We start from the raw sequence: 25,080 nt of genomic DNA on the forward strand, positions 1-25,080 counted from the left end.
AAAACATTGGTTCTTACATCACTGGCTATTTCTCTTGATGCTTTGGCTGTCTGGAAGGGAATAGCATCCAATCTAAGGTCATAACCCAGTGCTCTCGTCTGTTCCCAAGATGTCCTGTAAGCTTTCTGTAGTAAGAAAAAAAAGAACATCATAAGTTGTAGAAGCAGAAGTCAGCCATTTTGTCTGCTCTGCCATTCAGTAAGATTGTGGCAGATCTATGAGGTGGGACATCCCCCTGGAGATGGACAGAAGCCCCACCTCATACTAATCAAAAGGGACCATTGCCTGAAAGATTAAAGCAGCCCAAGCCAGCCAAGTGGTAGCAGCCTCACCCTGAAAATGTACACCCTGTTGCAGGAAACCCACCTTCAGAGTTTAACCCAGCCCACAATAAGTATACCCTGACATTCATATGAGAAAGCAACTGGAATCCAGCAGACTAACAATAAACATCAGTAGCCAGAAATAAAATCACAACATACACTACCTCCTCTTCGCTATCTATCTATTTGACAGTGTCAAATCACGTCAAGTACTTGTTAAAAACTGATTGCTGTCTAAGACAGATTGTACAGGAAATGTGATCGCAGTAAGGGTATCATAGGGAAGCTGCTTGTTGAAGGAGCAGGGAGCTTGCATCACACTAACACTCGGTAGTATTGACATGGTGTTAGCTGAATGAACACCAACTCTTCAATTAGTGCAACTATTCCAGCTTCTAATTCAGCTCTTCTCCATGCATGTGCAGGTGTGATTGTTTTCATATCTTCACAATCTTCCCTGGGAGAATAAGGGAACTAGTGGAGGAATTCACAGATTAATTAACAAATGGATAGACCAAAGTAAGAATGTTTCTTCATGTCCACAGCCATTGGCCAACAGGGTTGGCTGGTGTGGCTCTTTGAGTCACTAGCCTCCTTCTATTCAGTAATGCATTTATGACACTGTGGACTGGGCTGCAAACCCCACACAACCCACCCCGTACCTACAACTGAAAAGTCTGGTGTTGATCCATTCACCCACCCAAAACCTAGTGTCCCATATCAAGAGCAACCTTAAAATGTTTCAGAGTGGGACATTCACCCAGCTGGGAGGAAGTCCAAGCCTGGATGGCTCAGGCCCAATCTGATTGCTCAGCAGCTCTGCAGTGTCAGAACTGAGTGATGATTACTGCTGTGGCCACAGTCAGTTTCTGAAGAGGAGGAGGTTATGGAGGCCGGATTGAAGTCAGTCTGGGCTTTTGGCAGAAGCTGGCTGGCAAACCCCAGCAAAGGGGGATGGAAGGAGCAGAATGAGACTTTTAAACTGCCATTAATTGACCACTTGAGGACCTCAGTAGGCCACAGGGCAAGTGAGTCGCCCAAATTGGAAGTGTAAAATGAAATCTAATGTGGTGATACCTTCCTTTGCAGAGGCAGCCAGGTCATGGTGAGTGAGGGCAGCCAGCTGCTTTATTTTGGACTCCTTCTACCTTCAGATAAGCCAGCAATGGGGTATAAAGATCAGCCCTATGACTGGACATCAACCTACAATTCCAATCGCAGAACTCTGGTCTCCACTTGTCAGAAGCAGGGTTCATACTCTGGACCTTCAGACTCAGGGGCAGAAATACTACCAAAGGTTCACTCCTTACACAGGTCATAGAATCCTTTCAGTGTGGAAGCTGGCCATTTGGCCCATCGGGTCCACACTGAGCGTCAGAAGAATATCCCACTCAGACTGACGCCCCTACCCTATCCCTGTAACCCTGCATTTCCCATGGCTAACTCATCTAACCTGCACATTCCTGGATACTATGGGCAATTTAGAATGGCACATTTTTGGACTGTGGGAGAAAACCAGAGTACTCAGAGGAAATACACGCAGACACAGGGAGAATGTGTAAACTCCACACAGACAGACACCTGAAGGTGGTATCAAACCTGGGTTCCTGGCGCTGTGAGGCAGCAGTGCTAGCCACTGAGCTACCATGGCAGGTGTTGGCATAAGGAACATCAGGACATCAGTGAATTACTAACATTCAACAAATCTGCCTTGCAATTATAAACTGATATACAATAATCAACTAGCAGTGGAGGAGAAAATTGTAAATCAATCACAAAATAACCATGATCAATCAACAATCAATTCCAACAACTTACATCGCTAATGTTGTAGGCGTTGATTCTTGCTCGCCTGAAATCCGGATGGTCAGGTGGTATTGTACACCTATGCATTGACTGGGCATATCTGGATCGGTACAACCTCTGTAAAGGAAGGTATCATCACATTAGCTTTCATTTTGCACTTCTAATTTCTTCCTTTGCATTCTCCTAATAAGGACTATAGCTGCCATTAGCACATTCTTGTGATTGAAATATGACAGTATATAGATTTTTACTTAATTAAAAGAAGGATCAAGTAGGAATGAAATAAATTCTCCTTAAGATTTCAAGGTGCTTAATGTAAAATTACAGTAGCTTTTGTTGATTGAGTGTTAGAAGATACCAGTAACTGAAAATTCAAACTTCCCACTGCTTATACTTAACCTGCATTTAGTTAGCAGATTAAATGCATTGACCGCACTTTAAAAAGATAGAACTAAAATGTTGCACGATAGTTCCAAATATTCACTTCTTGCGAGCAAACAATACATATTTAGAATGATAAAGTCATAAACACATGTTTGTGGAATAAGCCATTGTCAACCTAAACTTTGCATACAAAATATTTCTGTAGCTCTCAAAATATACATATTCTACATTATTTAAATAAATAATATGGAAAATGCATAAGTGTCATACAATTTGGCAATTATTTTGCCAAAAGTACCAGGATTGCCTAAGATGTTGATCGAGCTCAGGATTCATTGCTTAAAAACATAATTATCAAGTGAATGATAGCTACTGGTAGTCAAGTTCTAAGTTTTTGAGGAACGTTTTAACCTAGGTTTCAGATGCTGGTCCACAACTTAATTATATTAAATAAACAGAGGTAGTCCACAGGGGAATAAATATTTTGAAATGTTCCAAAAAAGCAATTAAGCAGTTGTCAACAACTAGCCTATAATCTATAGAACATATACAAAATTATCCCAATGATTAATTTCATATTGTATATTGCAATCATAAATGACAACTGCCTCCTGTGATAAATGGTTGCTGGGGGTAGTCATCTAATACTACAAGGTGGCACTTATCTACAATAAGACAAGTCCAATTCAATCCAAAATTAACATCCATAATGCCTACGCAGCCTGAATCAATAGAACATATCATTGGGAGGTCATAAACTGAGCGTATAGTAATGGGGTCAAATTCCATGGGTATCAAGAGTAGGAATATCCTCAAGATAAGATTAACTTCAAACCTAATGCCCGTCGATTACTTCAAACTCATTACCATTCACACATGCAAGTCTAGCTCAGTCCAGACTTACCATGGGAGATAGAGGATTTTTTTTTTGTTTACTGGCTTTTACTTTATCATTTAATTGTGAAATAACTCCAGAAAGGATAGTACCTGTCAACAAGTCATCCTTTATTTACACATGGAGAGTCCTGAACACTGATCCAGCTCCCTCAGAGCAACTCTCAGAGTGAACAGGACTTCTGACACTCCTGTTCTTACCTGTCAGCCAAAGCTCCCCCCATTGGAACTGTTAACCTTGTCCAATCAGGGAACTCATAATCTATGAAGTCCACCTGCTGACCCCGTCACAGTCACGACAAACTGATTTAGGACAGGAACATTGAAGAGATAGCTATTACTGAAGATACTGGCAGCAAACAATCTGACAATGCATGCTTTCTCTTATTCTGGATTCTGGAACTAGGACGCATAGTCGAAAAATTAGGGCCCAACCTTTCAGGAGAGGTGTTCAGAAGCATTTCAAAACACAAAAGGTAGCAGATGTTTGATACTCTTTTGCAAATGTTAGTGTATGCTAGATCAGTTGAGATAGATAAATGTTTGTTAAGGTATTGAGGGATAGGGGACAAAGATAGGTGCGTAGTGTTAGGCCACAGATCAGCCATGGTCTCATTGACTAGCTCGAGGGGCTGAATGGCCTACTCCTGTTCCTATAATTTGACTTAGTCCTGCTCCCTCACTCCTATAAATTATCCATTGGCACAGACAAAGTTATCATAAATTTCCACCCGTTTTCGATACTACAGTGAAATGAAAAGAAAATGGATAGTATGTTCTTCAAATTAATTGGTACACTTCCATCAAACAACATTTGCTTATTTTGATGCAGAAATATTATTTTGATCCAAAGATGGAATTTAGATATAGCACTAATACATAATTGCCACATGAAAGGATACTTCAAAGTTCTGCCTTAACATACATCGCTGCATTGCAGGTAGCTGTTCTTAGCATGGATGATATCTGCAGAGTCAATCACACTTGTATACTTCAAGGTATCAGGATGTTGTCTGTATTTTTTCTGGAGAAAAAAAAAATTCAAAATGTAATTAAATATCCAAAACAAATAGAAAGTTATGCATGTGTAATATGGACTCTCTTCCTTATTTGTGTGAGGAAAAACTGTAACTTCCAATTAAGAAGGTTTAGAATACTGTGTCTTCACAAATATTTATTGGGAATCCATTCACAAAATTACTGCCCAGAAGAGTTAAATAAGTGGTCTCAATTTGCAATATTAACAAACTACAAAGGTTTCATTGGAAAGTATTTAAGTTAGATAGTATCGTGCTACAACATACAAAGTACATACTGGTCAATATGTATTCCAAGAAAGCTAACGAAATGCTGGCCTTTATAGCCAGAGGACTGCAGTACAAGAGATGCAAAAGTTATGCTGCAGTTAGACAAAATGCTGGTTAGATCCACTTAGAGTACTGAGCAGATCTGGGCACCACACCTTCAGAAAAATATATTGGCCTTGGAGGGTATCGGTTTACAAGCATGATACATGGGCTTATAGGGTTAAGTTATGAGGAGGGTTTCTACAAATTAGGTTCATTTTCTCTAGAGCTTAGAAGGTGAGGGAGTGATCTGATCAAAATCTTCAAGATGCAGGAGGCAAAGAAATGTTAGATAAAGATTAACTATTTTCACTAGTTGGGGATTCTGGAACTAGGAGGTGTAGTTGAAAGATTAGAGACTGATCTTTCAGGAGAGATGTTAGGAAGTGTTTCAAACCACAAAAGGTGGCAGATGTTTGGTACTATCTTCCACAAATGTTAGTGTATGCTAGATCAGTTGAGATAGATAAATGTTTGTCAAGGTATTGAGGGATATGGGCCAAAGATAGGTGCGTAGTGTTAGGGCCACAGATCAGCCATGGTCTCATTGAATAGTGCAAGGGACTGTATGGCCTACCTCTGATCATATGATTTGTTGCCTGATTAAAACAAAATCAAATGAGATTTCCCACTTTGGCAGAAATCTGGCACAACCTTGGGGGTCAACTTAAGTTTGCTGGAAAATCCCAGAATGGTAGTAATCAAGGGAATGAAGTTTGGCAAGGAGCTCACCGAACTATTCTTTGACAAGTTTGCTGCTCTCCTGTCTGAAACCAGGCCGAAAGCTAAGAGTCTCATCATTGTTGTCTTAGAAACAAAAACAACCAATCATTTTGATAAAATCTTCTTCAGGAACCTGACCCATTAAAGACGTTACCTCACTGATAAGTTCACCAGCTTTCTTCATTGTCTCAATCTGTGGGGAGCCCTGTGCCATCCACGCAACACCTCGAAGGAAGTTCAGATCCGATCTGTATTGTACCTATATGAAAACAAGGTACATTGACAGCAAATGGGCAGCTAGATTTACACCCTCAGCCCATTTTATTTTCCATGTATAGTGACGAGTTCTTTGCCCACTTATCAACCTCTCCTCCCTCAATTGAAACCTGATATATAGCAATTTAATGGTAAAACTGATTCACTCATTTACCTCACTCTGTTGATTATAGGCTTTTTTAGCCAATTGCATCTTCATGTCATACGGCAGAACTGTATAAGAATGAATCAAATTCTTGTAGCCCAAGTCACTGGCCAAAGCCTGAGCATTCTTAGCATGCACCAGATTCACCATGTCCATTGATAAGTGGAACTGCGTTCTGCTGTCTTGCGATTCTTTCTTGTACAACTTTTCACTCTGTAACTTGCCGATTTGCATGCAGTGCAACATCTTAGGGTCATCCAAAATGCTTCGAGCACCAATATGTTTTCCCCTCTCCTTTACAAAAGTATTCTTGTATTGATACTGAAAGAAAAATGGATATCATTTTTCAAAGAGTTGTAATGTCTATCATTACTGTCCAGAAGGTAAGGTGACACACTGAAACTTTTCTAATCAGGTAGTTACCTTGCTTTTAATCTAACTTTTAAAACAAGTAGCAGTCAATATCTGTAATTTAGGCATTTGCTTTATTTATAGCTATGAGCTACTAGAGGATGGTAAATTTACTTAACGTCTTGTGGGTTAGTGGCAATACTCCCTGAGTCTGAATCTCTGGTTTAGGACCCACTCCAAGACTTATTGGCCATGGAAGAAGCATTCACAATGCAGTCAAGCAGGTCGATGGTCAAACATACAACTTTTCCAATACACCCATGACAGGTAATAAGAATCATAGGAATTCCTGGTCAGTCCTCATTGATAACACAGCTTGACAGTGTGACAGGATGCGGCAGATGCCCCTCATTAAAAAAACATGAAAAGGGCAATATCCTTTTCTGGTCAAACACAGCTGAAGAATAAATATCAACTTTGCTTCATTCTACCCAGGAATATGTTGGTCTACTCTTAATTCAGACAGAAGAATTTAAATGACCTGCTAATTCAAATCTATTAAGCATCAGATCCCCACTTTGCTGGGTTAGCAGTATCGCTTATTTCACTATCAGATGGTTAAATTCTTTTGAACAAAATAAGATTAAATTGGCATTTGCAAGCTATATATGTGAATTAGCCATCTTATAATTGGAGTTACTAGGCAATGAAGGTTATGTTAGCAATATTGAAACATTTCCACACAAACATAGTTGGTTGAATTTTTACTTTGACAAAGTAAAAGTTGTGTCAAGTTTTTAAGAGTGTTTCTTGCCACAAGGCTTGGTGACATTTCTCACCAAACCCGTCTCATTAACTACCTACCCCATACCTATAGCATCCCTCTTGACCAATTCTATCTTCTTCTTACCAAACACCATTCCTGGAACAATTTTCCACTGCCGGGATATCCCAGAATTGACCGACATCCCTGGCACTGGCATCCATCTTTAAAAGGCTATTGTGCAACCAGACAAGATCGTTCTGTCCAGAGCTACCCTGCATGGTTCCTAATGTTTGTGCTAGAGATGGCAGGCAAGGGAAACTTTGCATCCTGCTTTGCAGGAAGACACCTCGAGATCCTGCTGGTTGGGCTGGTTCAGGTTGGATGCCCTGACTGACTATCAGAGGAGGCCGTGACACCAGACCAGCTGACCCAAGGTTGCCACCCGGGTCAGAGCAATCTCAGATGTCTGGAAGAATGCACAGCAACATAGAAAGTAAGTCAGTGATGTTCTCCACTTTGCCAGTGCGAGTGCCACCATCTTCTCTCCTTCTGCTATTGCAACTACCACCCCCCAGTGTTCATGTTCTAACTCTCTCATTATTATGTGGGGATCCTTCCCTCACTGCCACTAACCCAAACCTCTGACACCACCAACCTTGCATGGCCTCGGTGCTGTCTGCTCGCACACTCGGGATAGCTCCCCACCTTCCATGAGTAACAGCTGTGCCACCCACTTTCATACCCCTAAATAGCTACTTCTCTCTTATTCCAGGAGGAAATCAGCCTATAAAGGGCAAACAAATTCAAAACAGGCAAGGACTGTCATTTTTTCTGCTCCCTACCCCTTGTGTGGAGAGGATGGTGATTCTGACCACCCCGAGGGGCTGACTGACCTCTGACCCGGACCACCCCGAGGGGCTGACTGACCCCTGACCCGGACCACCTAGATGGGCTGAATGATCCTGACCACCCCGAGGGGCTGACTGACCCCTGACTTGGACCACCCCGAGGGGCTGATTGACCCTGACCACTCTGAGGGGTTGATTGACCCTGACTGGCCTTGCAAGGCAGACTGACCTGGACCACCCTGAGGGGCTGACTGACCCTGACCACTCTGAGGGGTTGACTGACCCTGACTGACCTTGTGGGGCAGACTGACCCGGGCCACCCCGAGGGGCTGACTGACCCCTGACCCGGGCCACCCCGAGGGGCTGACTGACCCTGAGGGGCAGACTGACCCTCACCACCCTGAGGAGCTGTCCCTGACCACTCCGAGGGGCAGACTGACCCTCACCACCCGAAGGAGCTGACCATGACCACCCCGAAGGGCTGACTGACCCCGACCACCCTGACCAGCTGACTGACCATCTCCAAGTCCCCCTATTGGAGGTTGCCCTTGACTTACTCCGCTGTGGAGCCTGACCTAAGGCTCTCTCCCTTGACTTGATTGAGGACTTCTGACAACCACAACAAGCTTCCTGGCTTTCTGTCTGCGCTGAAATACTGAGAGCCTGGTGTCTGAGGGGGTAGAGCACACAAGAGAAATGCAAGGGAGGGATTTGGTCATCATCTTGGTATGCTCAGAGTGAGTGAGTGCTTTGACTGGGAGCCCTGGAGATGCAGTCTGGTCCAGACCATGAGCTGGGTGTGTGTCGCTGAGCACACAGTGTCCTTGCTGCAGCATTACAACGAGAATTACCACTGCAGCCCGAGATACAATATTGAAGTCAGGAGTGTCCTGGAAATCACAGAAGCATAGATCCCTTCGGCCCAACAATTCCACACAGACCCTCCAAACCCATTCCCCCACCCTGTTACTCTACTTTTACCCCTGATTAATGTATCTAGCCTACACATTCCTGAACACTATGGGCAATTTAGCTTGGCCAATTCATCTAACCTGCACATCATGGATTGTGGGAATAAACCAGAGCACTTAGAGGAAACCCACGCAGACATGGGGAGAACATGCAAACTCCACACAGACCATTGCAAAGGTAAAATTCAGTCGCACTTGGAGAAGCATGGATTATTTAGGAACAACAACCAAAAGCGAATGTGTTCCATTAATTTTACCAAACTCTTTCAGAGCATTGATGTGATAAGGTTGTGAAGCAGCTGTTGTACATTTGGACTTTCAAAATCAGTTAATAAAATGCCACCTAACAGATATTTTTGGAAGAAAAAGCAAATGGCACCAAAGAGGCAGTAGTAATTTGGGTACATAATTAACTAAATGCTAGGAAGCAAATGGATCACAGAACTGCCATGGGAATTCTTAAAAGCTAGTACATGTCAGATACCAATGTTCCTGGACATGGGCTGAATGTGGTTGGTACCCATGGAGCATGCTCTGATGTGTTGGTGCCCAGTGTCCAAATGGAAGGTCCACTGGAGCAAGCAGTGAACTTAATCAGCAAAAACCTAGCATGACTAGGTGACCTCGATGACAACACTGAGTATGTTATTGAGTTTGCTTCAAAAGAGTGAAGTATCATGTCGAAAATTATTTTTCAGATGACATTTTACTGTCTAGTTAGTTTAGGCTGACTCAGCCATAATATGCAGATTTCTTTTAACATGTGGCACGTTTGGCGCATCGAGCAAATTTGCAGTATGAATATTGATGAGGCTATCATTGATCACAGTGATGAATGAGTAATTTGAACATACACTGGCACCTGCACTCACACGGCAAATGCAGAAATTAGGAAGTTGCTGCCCTGTTCCTCCAAGAACCTCGCAAAACAGGATCTTGCTGCAAGCAACCGGAGACTAAAATAGGAGGGGCCTGACACTTCTGTGCTTATGTGACAAAAACTCACTAAACCCTCCAGAAGATGTTAGAGCTTGTCCAGTCAAGTGCAGACAAGATTCCGATTGTTAATTACTGCCAAACAACTGTCTGGTACAAAAATTCCCATTCCTCCAAATCTTACCTGGAGATTTCAGAAAGTAAAAAACATTAACCATTTAAAATGCTTTCTTTCTGCCTGTTGCATTTTCCTTTTCATCCTTAACCTATCTTTCTTCTGTCCAGTTCCCCTTCTGCACATGATTTGGCATTAAATTAAATATTCAATTTTAAAATTCCGGGTTCAAAGTCTGCACATCTTATTAATAATTCTTCAGTTATGGAGATAGATATTACTTGGTCTGCCACACAGATCCAACATATTGAAAAGGCCACTGTAATATCCATAATAGATTTCTAACAATGTAAAGTTTCAGTACAAATCTCAGAAATATCCGAGGCCACCATTCCTTTGCCAACGATCACAAATACCAGACCAAATGATTTTCGGGAAAAAAACTGTTAATATTTCACACCAGTACTCCATATAGAAAATCAAACCAATATTCAAATCATTACAGGAACATTACACAATGACGTAAATTGATTGTTAGACTTGATAAATTGTCCATCATCATTCAAAGTTGACAATTGTGAAGAAAGCTAAACTTTTATCTCGCATCATTTTCTTTTTTTTTTAAAAAGAGGTTATGGTTAGCCTATTTAAATATTTTACCTCAGCTTAATGGGGTTACAACTGGGGGAATGGTACCAACTACAGGTAACCCATCTCTTGCCTGAGAAAAGAAATGGCCACTTATTGAAAATCTGGTATGGACCTTGTGCAAGTATTTCCCTGTGGCATCAATTCTTAGCCAAGCCTTTGTGAGATTGTCGTGACCAAAACAAATAAGTGGCTGACTAAAATACAGTGATAATTTAGTTGTGGAATCCAAATTGTAAGTATCCAGAAGAAGTTGGGTGGGCAAGAAGGTGCAGACTTCCCTGCACTCCCAGACAGCTCTTACCTGCTGATCTGTCTCCCTGTAGTAACCCGTTGATTTTTGTTCCAATAAACACCAGCAAGCTGTGGTAATGACCCTGTTTGGCAGCTCATCAGAAAAGAATTTTAGACCTGTCCCTGAAAGTGACTTGGATCAATCACCACATTGAAAGGGTATCATGTGTCACACTGTTGGCATCATACCCAGACAGTACCCAAACTCAAAGTCTCCCCCAGCTGTTTCTTGAAAGTAACTGGCCACAAATACTTGAATACTTTATACATGAGAATCAAATGAGATTGCCTCTTACATCACTGGCTATTTGCCTGGAAGCTTTTGCACTCTGGAACGGAATGGCTTCGAGTGTCAGCTTGTATCCAAGAGCTTGTTGGTTGAGCCATGACTGTTTGTACTTCACCTGCAAGAGAAAAGTGCAGAATAAAAATTAAACATGTAAAGAAAATTAGAGTTTAAAGAGAATCTATCCAATTCTGAAGAGACTAACATTACCTCACTGAAATTAGCTGAATTAATTCTTGCCCGAATATGTTCAGGTGACCCCACAATTGGAGTATAATGATGTTGGGCAATTTCTCCTGCAGCTTTATATAGGCGCTGAAAAACAAATAGTGAAGATATTTACCTGTACAACACGTTCATCCTGTAAGCTGTAACATTCAGTAACATGAAATTTTAGATTTCAATAACAGGCGTTTAGCAAATGATGCCTGAGAATAAATATAGCCAATTCCACTCTAGGGAGAGGAGGGATAGTTATTAGGATCCAGCAATTCAAGACAATCAGAGGGAAAGACAGCCGTTTGTGATTAGTAACTAGTCAATCAAGGTAACAATTTTAGAAAAATACTGTTAAAACTTTGCCCTTATTTTGTACATCAAGCACTTTGGAGGTTGACTACCCAGACAACTGCTGAGAAATATAATTGACTTCATTAATAAATTCATGATTGTTATATGATACAATTAGTAGTTAGATCGCCAAATTCCATAAACTATTTGTTACATCTTATGGTTCTGTGAAGTGACAATAATATGAAAGCCTCCCTTTTCAGATTGACATATGGGTGAAAGCTGAAATCTTCCTGCCAGGCTCATGCTAACAACAAGGTGAAGGCTTTCTTTAAGCATTTTTCTTTTACATTTTACCCATTGTGATACTTTCCTTTTTATATCATTTTGTTGAATGGATTTTCTGACTACAGTTACTCTCAAAAACTGCAGTCATTTTCCCTTTCAATAACTCTCGGTACACGTGACAATAAATAAATTCAATTCAATTCAATTCACTTGCAGTCAGTCATTGCTCCTAATTTTGAGTCTGACCTTCAATTCCACGGGCTTGCCAAAATATGAACATCCATCAACCTGCACCCCCCAGGCATTAAATGGGCACATGTTCTATTCCTTCACAGGTGGATTCTCAGGTTTATCATTGCCCTGGTTTGCAGGCCTTCAGACGTGAATATCTTTTCCCCCCAAATACTTAATTCAATCTCAGCTCAATGTTCCACATCCATCCTCCATAAATTGTTGAAGCTGAGAGCTGATAACTTTTCAGATTCTGACTGATTTCATCCTTGGGTCCTAAAACAAATGACTTGAGAGATAATTGACACATTGGCTTTAATTTGCCAAAAATCCCTTGATTTGGGGACAGTCCCATTAGATGGGAAGACAGCAAATGCTTCTTCATATCAAAAAGGCAGTGAAACAAAGAACAGGAAACTACAGACACTAATCTTAACTTCTGTCATCAGGCAATCTTAGAAGCTGTAATTGAATAAGTTCAACAAGTTCTGAAGAGGAATCATTGGACCCAAAACGTTAACTCTGCTTTCTCTCCACAGATGCTGCCAGACCTACTGAGATTTCCAACATTTTCTGTTTTTGTTTCTAATATCCAGCATCTGCAGTTCTCTTGGTTTATTGCATAAGTTAAAGCAGGGTCCTAGGATAAATACTTAGATTTCCAAAAGACACTAGATAAGGTGCCACATCAAAGGTTATTGGGCAAAATAAAAGTTTATCATGTAGAAGTAGTATATAAGCATAGAAAGATGATTGGCTGACTAACAGGAAGCAGAGGTAGGTTTAAATGTGTCATTTTTATGTTGGAAAAATCTAATCAGTGTTTAGGGATTGGGCTGGGACTTCATCTGTTTACAATTTATATAAATGACTTCAATGAAGGGAACGACATATAGTTGCAAAATATTCTGACAATACAAAGATAGAGAAAATCGAAGTTGTGAAGAAGACACAAAACCAAAAGATAGGCCAGGTGAGCATGTGAAGGTGTGGCAAATGGAGCATAAGTGTGGCAAAATATGAAATTCTCCATTTTGGTAGCAAAACTAAACAATAAAAGTCTGTAATTTTAACAGTGAGCAATTATGAAGCTCTGAAATGCAGGTGGCCTTGTGCATGAATCACAAAAGGCTAGTATTCAGTTACATCATGTTATTAGGAAGGCTAATAGAAAGTTATTTATCACAAGCAGATTTGAATACAAAAATAGGGAGGTTATGCTTCACTTATGAGACCACATCAGGACCTATCGTGTTACCTGTGAGACACACAGAGTACGGTGCATAGTACTGAGACACATATAGAGTACTATGCACAGTACTGGTCACCATATTTAAGAAATGATCTAAGCTCATTGGAGGAAGTTCAGAAGCGGTTCTAGACTAATATCTGAAATAGGGAGTTGTCTTTTGAAGAAAGGTTAAACAGGCTCGAACAGAATTCACTGGAGTTTAGAAATGTAAAAGGCAACTTGATTGAAACATATAACATTTTGAGGGGTTTGGGCAGGGTGGATGTGGAGAGGATGTTTCCTCATATCGGAGAATTTTGAACTGGGGGGAAAGAGCTTAAAAATCATAAGTTACCCATTTAAAACGTAAACCTTTTCAGAGGGTTGTGAGTGAGTGGAAGTCCCTTCTTGAGTAGAATCCTTCAATATTTTTAAGGCATTAGGGCAGATAAATGCTGGTTAAGGAATGATTTGAAAGGTTATCAGGAATAGGCAGAAATGTAGATTTGAGATTAATTTTGGAAATGGCATTAAGCTCCACCCATTCTGATGATGCCAGATCACTTGGATGCTAAAAGGCAGATTAGTTTAGGATCCTGTAGAGTGAAGACCTATATCCTAGGTCTCCTCTTAGGTGATTATCTTAATGATGCAACTTGTACCTAATTTTTATTATGCAATAAACAACATGCTTAAGATAAAAGTCTTTTCTCATTAAAGAGGTTAGTAGTTTTCCCTTACCACTGTAAACAAGGCTTTTTGACCCAGTCAAGGAAAGAGGATGATGGTAACAAACTACCCTAACCAGAAGCTGGTGTTGGTTGGTATTCCTTCCCATTCATTGAGACACACATAGAAGCAGAAACAGGACAGCATGGCACACAGGAAAAAGAACAGACAGGGATTACTGTGAAACATAAACTGATCAGCAGTCAAAGAAACAGCAGGGTACAAGCTAAGTGGCTTTAAGACGCAGACAAAATTCTCTGAGAGGACTGAAAGCAGGAGTCATGTGCAGAAGTTTGGGCACAAACGGAAAAACATCATTAACAAATGGACAGAAATCCCTGAGGATACAGATATCAGGCCACAAACTAAGCTTGCAGAAAAACAGAGAAAGATCAAGCCATCTTCAAGAAGTGAAGAGACACAGAAACAGAGATCAGGGAGATGCACATCTCAAGGAAGCAAGCTTTTAGAGAAAAGCATATATCTTCAAAGGGTACAGATAGACATCAACATAATTAACAATTATCAGATGAACAAAGGGCTTGTAATAAAGAAACCACTGTAGATTAAATGGACAAATAAAAGCAGAAAAGTGCAAATACTGGAGATCAGAAATAAAAACAGAAAGTGTTGGAGAAACTTAGGAAGTCACTCAGCATCCGTGAAGAGAGAAACAAAGTTATTGTCTTGAGTGTAATGTTACTCCTCTTAGAATCAGAGTCAAATATGACATGCAACATAAACTGCTTCTCTCCACAGATGCTGCAAGCCCTGCTAATTTTGTCCAGCACTTTATCAATTAAATTGTATTACTATTATTAAAGTCCACTACTATTATTATACTTCCTGTTCACCCACTTTACCTCCTGTGGCAAATTTTCTATTCTATTCTCTGGGCCTCTTTTCATTGGCTCTTTTAGACTTCCCCTCCAATAATATCGGAGGTTAATAATTCTCAAGATTGCCAGATGCTGATCCTCCCAATTGGTCCAAAAGCTTCTCTTCAATGCAGCCAGATCATAGCACCAACCCTAACACTACACTCCATACCTAGATCCAAGGCCTCCCTGAGTGTTCTCAAACACCTAGACCATACTGTCAATGCCCCCTCATACATCTGGATCCCAGAACCAAACCCCTTGTTCAAAGAACTCTCCCTGCAGTGTTCTCAGACTCCCAAGACCCAATGTGTCACATATTAAAGACCACTTTATTTAAAATTCTGTTTGACAATGGGTTCATTTGTAGCTCTACCAAACCTCAGACCCCTGCTCCAGTTTCCCCATGTCACGGGGCCAATCTTAACATTGATGCACTGCTAAGCTTGTGATTCTGGAAATAATTGTCATTAATTATGTTGATGTCTCTCTGTACTCCTTGAAGATATATGCTTTTCTTAAAAGATTGTTTCCTTGAGATGTGTATCTCCCTGAACTCTGTCTCTGTGTCTCTTTATAGCTTCCTGATGGTGGCTTGATCTTTCTCTGTCTTTCTGCAAGATTAGTTTGTGCCCGGATAAAGAAAGTTTGACTCATCCTGCAATAATGGCAACGATGCAGATTATCTTTAAACCAGAGTAACCAGGTTTGAGCAGCTGTTGCCATTCACTTCTGGTTTGGAAAGCAGTTATGTTTTGAGAGGAAATGTCACAGGAGTGTCACTGTGATTCTCTAGGTCTGATATTTCCTCAGTAAGATTCCATCAGGTTCCAGCAATTAACATACCTCATTGGCAATGATGTTACTTAATTTTGCACGAGTCAGATCAGGCGAATCTGTCACCTGTGTAAACCTTAATGAATATGGATGCTGTCGATACTTCTTCTGAAAAAAAGGATAGAATAGAAAGCAATCATTTATTGCATTTCAACCACTCCCTAATTCTACTCTCTGCCATTGTATCAACCCAGCATTGCAGTCCAAAAGCTCACTGTTATTATGAGACCATCTGTTCAGAATCACAATTATTAATTAAACATTGACAATATAGATAGATTAAATAGTAGGATGCAAAACCCAGTCGGAACCCAGATATGCGGTTCCTGGGTTATGCTTGAAACTTCTGCTGGGAGTTGGAAGGTTTAATATATAAAATGTCAATGATGCTAAGGAATGGAACCAGGGTGAGACAATGGCTGAGGCTATGGATTATCATGGATAAGAGATTCACTGTCATTCAGAAATTTAGCATAAGAGTAGGGGCTACCATGCCCTATGAGAATGATATACCAGCTTCCAGAAGGGCTTTAAGGATTAGATATTTTTAATGTTTGCATTATATCCTTTGTACAAGACTTAACAGATGGATCTATATGGGAGTTGACACTTGTCACCCTCCCTAACCACTAGCAAAAGCTCGATTAAAAGCCAATGCTTTCTTGTGCATTAGGAAGACAGAGAGCAGCCTGAAATGTTATTGGTGACTGCGAACCCACATATATTTAAAAAACTCATTTACAGACCTGAATAAATCTAGAGGAGTCAATCTAGGAGGACAGTGGTGCACATAACACATGTGATTCCTGTGCCAGATACGACCAAGAAATCTTTGATGATAGTATTTCATGAGATACTTATTAACCAAATCCTTTTGGAAATGCTTGAATGAGTTTTCTTAAAAATGGCAATCTTGTTTCAACCAACTGCCCTTAGAAGAACACATTTGAAAAATCATAACGCGATACTCTATTCTTCCCATCACGTTTGTTTGAACTCCATGTAAGGATGAATTACTCAATGTGGTGACACAGTAAAATATAGCAGCGAGAGTAGATGTCACGTACTGCAGACAAAACTGGTCCCATAAAAAACATGGCCCACCTCACTGATGAGTGCAGTTGCTTTCTTCACTCCCTCAATCCCCAAAGCCCCTGTTGAAATCCAAGCCACTCCTCTCATGAAATTTAGGTCAGATCTGTAAAGGTTCTGTTAAAATAAGGCAGATTATTAATAAAAATCATTATCACAGTGTACCAAATAATACATTCAATAAACTATAGGATGACTAGTAAAGCAAGATTCTGTAGCTTCTCAGCAGTTTTACATTTTGAAAAAGAATGTTTAATCATGCCTTTATTTTGTAGCTACCATCCTGAGAGCAGTGAATGAATGGTGTTGATTCTGCGGTCCACTGACCGTATCTTCTACAATCAGAATGTCATAGGCTTTGCATCTATAAGTTCGAGCAAACCTCTGCCCTCTGGAATAATCGAAAACTAAATTGCTTTATATTCACAGGTGGAAATGATCTTAAGGAATTCATGAATTTGCCTACTTCCAGTTCTTCTATTTGTTTTGTGCTTTTCTAAGAAGTGTCACAAATTTCTGTGACCAATATTCAGAAATTATTCTAGTTATTTGCTAAGGGATTAATAAAAAGGTGTTGGTAAAGTGAACAGAATTGAAAACTTGACAAGATAAAAGATAAAGCTCTTCACTTTCAGCATCCAAAAGGCCTGTGGTTAAAATTCCCACCATGGCTTTATCTGTTGATCCCAACTGGGTCAGTGTCTGGAGATCTATGGGGTTGGCTTCAGCATCCCTGGAGTATGGAGGGACAAAACCAGCAAACTTTACAGTTCTCAGTCACCAACCACTGGTCACCAGAGAGACTATTAATCCATGCTGGTAAAGTTAGCAAAAGAACTGGCCTCAACTTTCACTTGATAAAAGGTTTACATGAGAAAGAAGTAACCTGGATGAGACACCAGAGGACAGTTAACACTCATGAACCTATACCAAAGCTCAATTCAGTGCTACAGGAGATAAGTGTAAAAATGGGAGAAATGTCAATAAGAGAAAGAAAGAAAAGTGTAACTGGAAAGTTACCTCGCTCTGTAGATCATAGGCATGCTTTGCCCACTGGACCCTCAAGTCATTGGGTAGTGTTGTATAATGATGGATGGCATGTCTGTAGTTCTGGTCACTGGCTAAAGCCTGGGCTTTCTTAGCATGGACAAGATTCACCATATCCATAGGTAGATGGAAGTTAGTCTTTGTCTCCTCAAAATCTTTTCTGTACTTCAACTAGTTTAAAAGCAACAAGTAATAATGACATCTCAAAACGTTTTCCATGATTATTTGTTCACCAAAATAGCAATGCAAAGCTTTTTCTTCTTCTCAGTATATTAATAATTCTACAGTCATGATATTCACTTTCATCGAGGGTATGAGACATTCAATTCCCAGGCACAATATAAAGGGAAAGGGGGGAGGAGACCCATGATGTAAGGTTTTCACCTCTATAATTATCCCAGGAATGCTGGGCTTTCCCCGAAGAGAGAGATCGGAGCTGAGCCTGCAATACGGACAATCAGTAAAGTTTTCACACAAATACAAGACAGGAGTGGCAGTACTCAAAACTTCCACCTTATTCTTAACTTCCTCCATCTGATTGATGACCAGACATTGAAGAGGCTAATGATGAACTTTGAAATTATAACTTCCTTAGATCTGGGATAGAAAAAAAAGCCAGGTTGGAAATACTCAATGATCTAAACACAAACGTCTTACATGGCATTATTGCCAATGAGCTTGTGTTGAGTAGAAAGATTTAAAATATATTGTCCTTAGTATGCAGCTGGTTTCAGAAAATTAAAGTGATGATGATTAAAGTGCTGCATGGTATAAGATTGAAGGCATCTGGTTACCTCCATGATTTCTTTCAATGTCAGACAACTTTTGATTAAAAAAGCATAACTATAATCTGAACTATGAAATGTGATCCTGCCACAACTTGTACTCTTGTCTTATTTTGCACAATGTCGATGACATGACGTTGCATAGTCTCCCCACACAGCTTCCAGCATTGACTATATCATAGGCAGGCAGACAACACTACACATTTGATTGAAAATATATGAATTCAAAACAAGTCAAACTTCTTTTCCTACATACATCACTATTGAGCCTGGCTGCATGAACGGAATGAGAAATGTTCAGATCATCTTCCAGCTTTTGTATTCCAACCATCTGACCTTTGGCCTTCTCGAATGCTTCTTTGTATTTGTACTGTGATAGAAACCACATGTTAGGAGGCAAAGATCAAGGAAGTATTACAATTATTTTGCATAGTAAACTACTTCATTTCACTGAAAGGACAAGCTTCGATGCTGACAGGAGATGATTGTATCTAACATGTTTACATGAAACTTTTGCTGCCATTATTTTAGCAGGGTCATTAGTGGGATTTTTTTTTCAAAATGAGCTAACATTGTGGAAAAATATTTGTAAGAGGGATTTCAACTAGCACATGAAAGGTTTCAAAATTAATACCATACAGCAGAACAGTTGTTTTAAAAGAAGGCTGAAAATTTCAGGGTGAATTGCCCTGACTTGGAAAGTATTCAGGTTTCAGAACTATTTTTGGATCCTGCCCTCATTTGCAGTCATGGCAATATTTCCAAGTGTGCTCTAATGTGAGCTGACTAACTGCGAAGCCGCCTTCCGTATGTCTTCCAATGAGAGACAGTTGTGGGTTCTGGAAGGTGGATACGGACCGTTGCTATGGGGTCAGCCACCTTTCAAGTGTTACCAGCAAAAGTGCTGCTGAGGGACAAGCAACAAGAGTAACGAGGACAATTGAATCATAGAATCCCTACAGTGTGAAACAGGCCCTTCAGTCCAACAGGTCCACACCGAACCTCCAAAGAGTAACCCACCCAGACCCATTCCCCTGCCATAATACTCTACATTTACCCCTGACTAATGCACCTAACTAGACATCCCTGAACACTGTGGGCAATTTAGCGCGGCCAATTCACCTAACCTACATGTGCAAACTCCATACAGACAGTCAACCAAGGTTGGAATCAAACCCAGGTCCCTGCTGTTGTGAGACAGCAGTGCTACCACTGAGCCACCGTGCCACTTTATTGAAGTACCACTGTTATCAGAGAATGGCTTGTGACTTCATCAGTCCCATCAAGATTGGAGGTTTCAGTTTCCAGGAGACCCTCAAGCTCCTGCTATGGGAATGCATCAGCCTTGTCATTAAGGAATATCTTAAACTGCTCTGACCTCCCACTGTGAAGTTGTCTCCTTCGAGTTGCCCAAGTTGTTGGTACAAGATGGGGGAAGAGAGGGAGGGATGGCAAAATTGTAAACTGGAAAATAAAGTGCTGAAAATCAATCTGACTACCTTAATTAGCTTTCCTCTACAGTCTGGCAAGTGACATGAGATGCTGACCATCTCTGACAAAAGTGGTTGAAGGCAAGGACCTGAGCACAAACCAATATTTTTCCCCAAAGTTGTGTTGCCACCTCCTGCCTCCAAACATGTGTCCATGACCCTCTAAACATTCTCTGCTAAACACTCACAGCTTGATAGCTAAATAAAGTATTTGAGAAACCTAATCTCAAATTAACCAAAGTTAAATGTACAAATGACAAATTTAAATCCCTAAAGATGACCAAAATGTGATGTCATGCTGTATATACAGTTAACAAATTTACTTTCTATATGTTCACCTATACAGCAGTGCACCAAATCTCGAAGTCTTCTTTGGCAGCTCATCCCAAGCTCAGACAACAATGATATAACTGCTTGAGAACACTGTCACCTCCATGTTTCTCAACATGTCACACCCATCCCAACCGAAACATATCACCACAATTTCTTCAGTGATTAATATCTTGCAATTCTCTACCTTACAGCAGTTTAGGAGAATTTCAAAACATAGATTATAGTGGCTCACAAGGATTGCCAGTCACCTTCTGAATGACATCTAGGAATGGACAATTAATGTTGGCCTTAACCACAATACCCACATTCCAAGAGTAGAAAAATAAATAGTGCTATAAATACACATTTTAAAAGAATACAAATCTAAAGGCAAATACTCCAGGTTGCAATTGCTTACTAATATATTTGAAGGTAACATATAGTGGCTCAGTGGTTAGCAGTGCTGCCTCACAGCACCAGGGTCCCAGGTTCAATTCCAGCCTCAGGGTGTCTGTGTGGAGTTTGCACATCTTCCCCATGTCTGCATGGGTTTCCTTTGGGTGCTCTGGTTTTCTCCCACAGTCCAAAGATGTTCAGGCCAGGTGAATTGGCCATCCTAAATTGCCCATAGCGTTAGGTGCATTAGTCAGAGGAAAAAAAAAGATCTGGGTGGGTTACTTTTGGGAGGGTCAGTGTGGACTGGTTGGGCCGAAGGACCTGTTTCCATACTGTAGAGGATCTGATCAATATACAGATCAGGTAAGTATTCTGAATTATTTTTACCCTGATTTGACCAGAGAATAACTTTAATTAACAGCAACCATTCCAGTGCTCAGTTCTGTGGCACTTTGTAATGATACGGTCAAAGATAGAGTTAATATTATAGCAGTTCTGAGAGATGGATACTGAAATATTTAAAAATGAAATCAGCTCTGTTAAGTTGGAAAGTTTTGTGACTTCCAAAAATCTTAAAGGAGTTTAAAGTCCCCATGGAGACACTGTCAACCATGTCAGAATTTTAAAATAAATTCCAATGAGGTTACAAAGTGCTGCCAAAGGCCTCAATGACTTGTTTCAAATGTTAACTGAACTATGAAGACTGTAAGGAATTTAATGCAGGAAAGAAACATATACCAAAAGTGTCCAACCCAGGGAACGGACTTATTTTAACCAGAAGTGGACTTCATTAAAATATCAAAAGCATTGTTTCTTGGTGACTGGTAAGTAGTATGTTTTTAAACCTACAATATCTGCAATTTGTCACACAATTCTGTTTCGCATTCTAGCGTTTTAATCATTCATATCAAAATAAATGAAGATTATTCATGTAATGACAGAAATGCAATATTAGGAGGTCAGTAAAATGTTCCAAAACAGGCCGTTACCTTGACATAATCAATTCTGACAAACAAGCAGGAAAAAGCTTTTTAATGAGTTCAAAATGGAAGTTTGAAAAAAACTGGAATTTATCCAAGTATCTACGCCCAAGATTGAACTATAAGAATTGAACAATCAACAGCCTTTGATTAGCAATGACTCAAAATAGTACAGAAACAGTTTAATTCCACCCGATTTACACCTCAGCCAGATATGAACTTTAGTCATATCCAGAGCAATTATTTGATCTGATACTTACATCACTAATAATTTCTCTGGAAGCTTTAGCAGCTTGGACCGGAATCGCATCCAAAAGCAGTTTATATCCACCATCCCGTAATTTTGCCCACGACTCCCTGTAGCGGACCTTTGAAACAACAAACAATTTTGGGAATAAGTGTTTGATGCAATTCCACTGCTTATTTTTCAATATTAAAGTCACACAGACCCACAACACAGAAGTAGCCATTCAGCACATGGAGTTTTTTATGGTACAGTACAAGGCAGGTTCATGACTGGCTGGAATACCTGCCCCCCCATTTTATTGGAAACCATTTGTCAATTAAGTGCATTGCAAGAAGCTGACTGGAAGTTTCCAATCAGGTCTTGTTTCCTGCAATGCCCAGGACCCGGTAGTGGTCATGCAGGGGCAACTCAAGCTGGGGCCCATTCTCGGATGCCTCAAGGCCCTCCCAAACTCCCTCAGTGTGGTCAGCTCCAGGCCATCCTGTATAACCACACACCAACACCCCCCCACCCTACAGTTGTGCCATAGCTATCCTATCTGTTCCTTAACTTAATTTGAAACATGGTGAGAGTTGGACTGTTACACTAAGTGTTCATTCAAGGCTGCTGCTTCTCACACAGGTCGAGCTTTCATTGGCCTTCCATCAAGAGCTTACCCAGTGCTCTTCGTAGGAGCAAGGCTTGTCTCAGTGCAATATAAGGGGGTGCCCTTTTCAAATTCTAAAGAAAGACTGTTTCTCCTGAATTGGCCAGGTTTCTGTCCCAGAAACAGATTCAACCTGTTTCCTGCTCTTATAGGGAAAGTCCACCCACCAGAAGGAAGTTAATGCCTTCCCCCAGGCTGTGTTTGGTGGAGAAAAAGAATCTAATCATGCAGGAAGGTGTAAGAGTGCAGACACTGCTGACATCTCTTCCCATTGTCCTGACTAAGTTCATGGTGGGAAAACCTCTGGGGAGTATTATAGGTCCACTGCCATCAACAGTGCACTGAAGGGTCTCACTGAGCCACATTGTTATTCCGTGTTGGTTGGAGGGAGTCTCACCATCTAAGAAATTCAAAAGGAGAGCCCTATCTGGGCTGCTTGAGGACATCGGAGACTGGAAGGGATGGGTTCCCCCATTCCAAGGCACTCAGCATCTGATCCAGGGAACATGGATAGGCAACCAAGAGCCTGACACCCTGGACCTCACCCCAACTGTCTCCTTCCCTGCAACTTTCACACCACGGTCCCTCTCCTGCCCTCACTTCCCCATGTCCTGGGTTGTTTCGGTGATTGTAGGCCTTGGCTGCGTGTCTGACAAGCAGCAGCTGCAAACCTCCCCACCCACATTCCGCACTCCCACCCACTCCCTGACCCCCCCACTCCCCTCACCCCACCGCCTGCAGTGGTTCTGGTGGGAAGTGGAATAGAATAGATTAGAATCCCTACAATGCAGAAGCAGTCCATTTGGCCCATCAAGTTCACACTGACCTTCCTAAGAGCATCCCACCTAGACCTATCCGCTTATCCTATCCCTGTAATCCTGCATTTCCCATGGCTAATCCACCTAGCCAGCACATCCCTGGACCTTATGGATATTTTGGCATGGCCAATCTACCCTAACCTGCACTTCTTGGGACTGTGGGAGGAAACCAGAGCACCCAGATGAAATCCACACAGACATGGGGCAACGTGCAAACTCCACACAGAAATGCTAGCATCCGACTAGCAGCTCGCAGATAATGGGATGTCTGCCTCCCCTCACGCCTGATCAGGGAGTAGGCCTTTTACCGCCCAGGTAAGTGTCTGGCAATTAATGCAGTGGGGTCCTCAAAAAGAAAGAGAAGGCAGGACTTTCACTAGCTCCTTAGCCAGCAAGGTCCCCTATATGAAATATTGCCCACTGCGTCTATGCGAGCTCTTTATTAGGGTAAATCAAAACCTGGCCAACTTGCAACACGTAGTTTCTTACTCATTTTCTTTATTTCAGTTATCACAGAAAATAATTAACTGTTTGAGCTGAAAATCGTTTTCTCAAACACAGTTACAGCTTACTTTAAATTCAAACAATATAGCTTCAATTTTTGAGAATGCAGTTATCCAATGAGGAACGGCAGAAAGGCAATGTATTAAATAAAGCAGTTTTTAATGAGCCAATCAGTAAAAACATGAGAAAACATGATTCTCATCACACCTTGAATTTTGTGCCAAAATTATTATGTTCATTTTTTTAAAGCCATTCAATGTTATAATGTTGTCTTTTACTGTCCTGCAGCCAGAATCAAGTAGTTTTTTTTAGTACACCTGTGCTCTACGGCAGTGCAAATCAATTCGTTCAAGACTTCATATGATTTTTAAAAATATGAATCTTTTTACAAAACTTTGCTTGTCAAGTAAGAAATGTAAGTGTTGCCGAATGAGAGACTTTTCATTTACCATTGTCTGTAGCTGGCCAACATATTCAAGATGCTGAGTGAAACTTCCTCTACTCTGCCTGAATCTCAAAAAAACATCCTGGTCTAATCAATAAATAAGCATTCTGACAATTCTCAGTTCAGCTCTTTAGTCCTTTCTCTGAAACAGATTGCCAATTTTGTGACAATTTTATGACAATGAATCCTGATAAAACTACTAAGAAATACCTTCGAATTTATTAAGTTTTTAGAAGCTTATGCCCTCTCCTAGCTCATCTCCTACCTAACACCATTCATTTTATTTCCCTAGCATTACCTTGGTTTACTGGTTAATTAGGTAAAAACAATGACTGCAGATGCTGGAAACCAGATTCTGGATTAGTGGTGCTGGAAGAGCACAGCAGTTCAAGAAGCTCCTTGGATGCTGCCTGAACTGCTGTGCTCTTCCAGCACCACTAATCCATTTACTAGTTAATTAGTTCTCCTTTCAAACTTAGCCTCAGGAACTCTATATGAGACT

General features: G+C 40.8%; 1 protein-coding gene across 3 annotated transcripts in view; it reads right to left on the reverse strand.

Moving 5' to 3' along the window:
- LOC122561199 (nebulin-related anchoring protein) overlaps positions 1–25,080 on the reverse strand; it is a 101,926-nt gene that overhangs the window by 12,112 nt on the left and 64,734 nt on the right. For all 3 annotated transcript variants that reach the window (XM_043712772.1, XM_043712773.1, XM_043712771.1), the window contains 12 exons: positions 22,179–22,286; positions 18,997–19,110; positions 17,929–18,126; positions 16,921–17,025; positions 15,826–15,924; positions 11,323–11,427; positions 11,123–11,230; positions 5,907–6,218; positions 5,631–5,735; positions 4,333–4,431; positions 2,142–2,246; positions 18–125 (listed from right to left, as the gene is read on the reverse strand). In XM_043712772.1, the coding sequence (XP_043568707.1) occupies positions 18–125; positions 2,142–2,246; positions 4,333–4,431; positions 5,631–5,735; positions 5,907–6,218; positions 11,123–11,230; positions 11,323–11,427; positions 15,826–15,924; positions 16,921–17,025; positions 17,929–18,126; positions 18,997–19,110; positions 22,179–22,286 (1,566 nt within the window). The remainder of the gene's footprint in view (positions 1–17; positions 126–2,141; positions 2,247–4,332; positions 4,432–5,630; positions 5,736–5,906; positions 6,219–11,122; positions 11,231–11,322; positions 11,428–15,825; positions 15,925–16,920; positions 17,026–17,928; positions 18,127–18,996; positions 19,111–22,178; positions 22,287–25,080) is intronic.

Source organism: Chiloscyllium plagiosum, chromosome 22 (assembly GCF_004010195.1).
Source record: "Chiloscyllium plagiosum isolate BGI_BamShark_2017 chromosome 22, ASM401019v2, whole genome shotgun sequence".
Lineage (NCBI taxonomy): Eukaryota > Metazoa > Chordata > Chondrichthyes > Orectolobiformes > Hemiscylliidae > Chiloscyllium > Chiloscyllium plagiosum.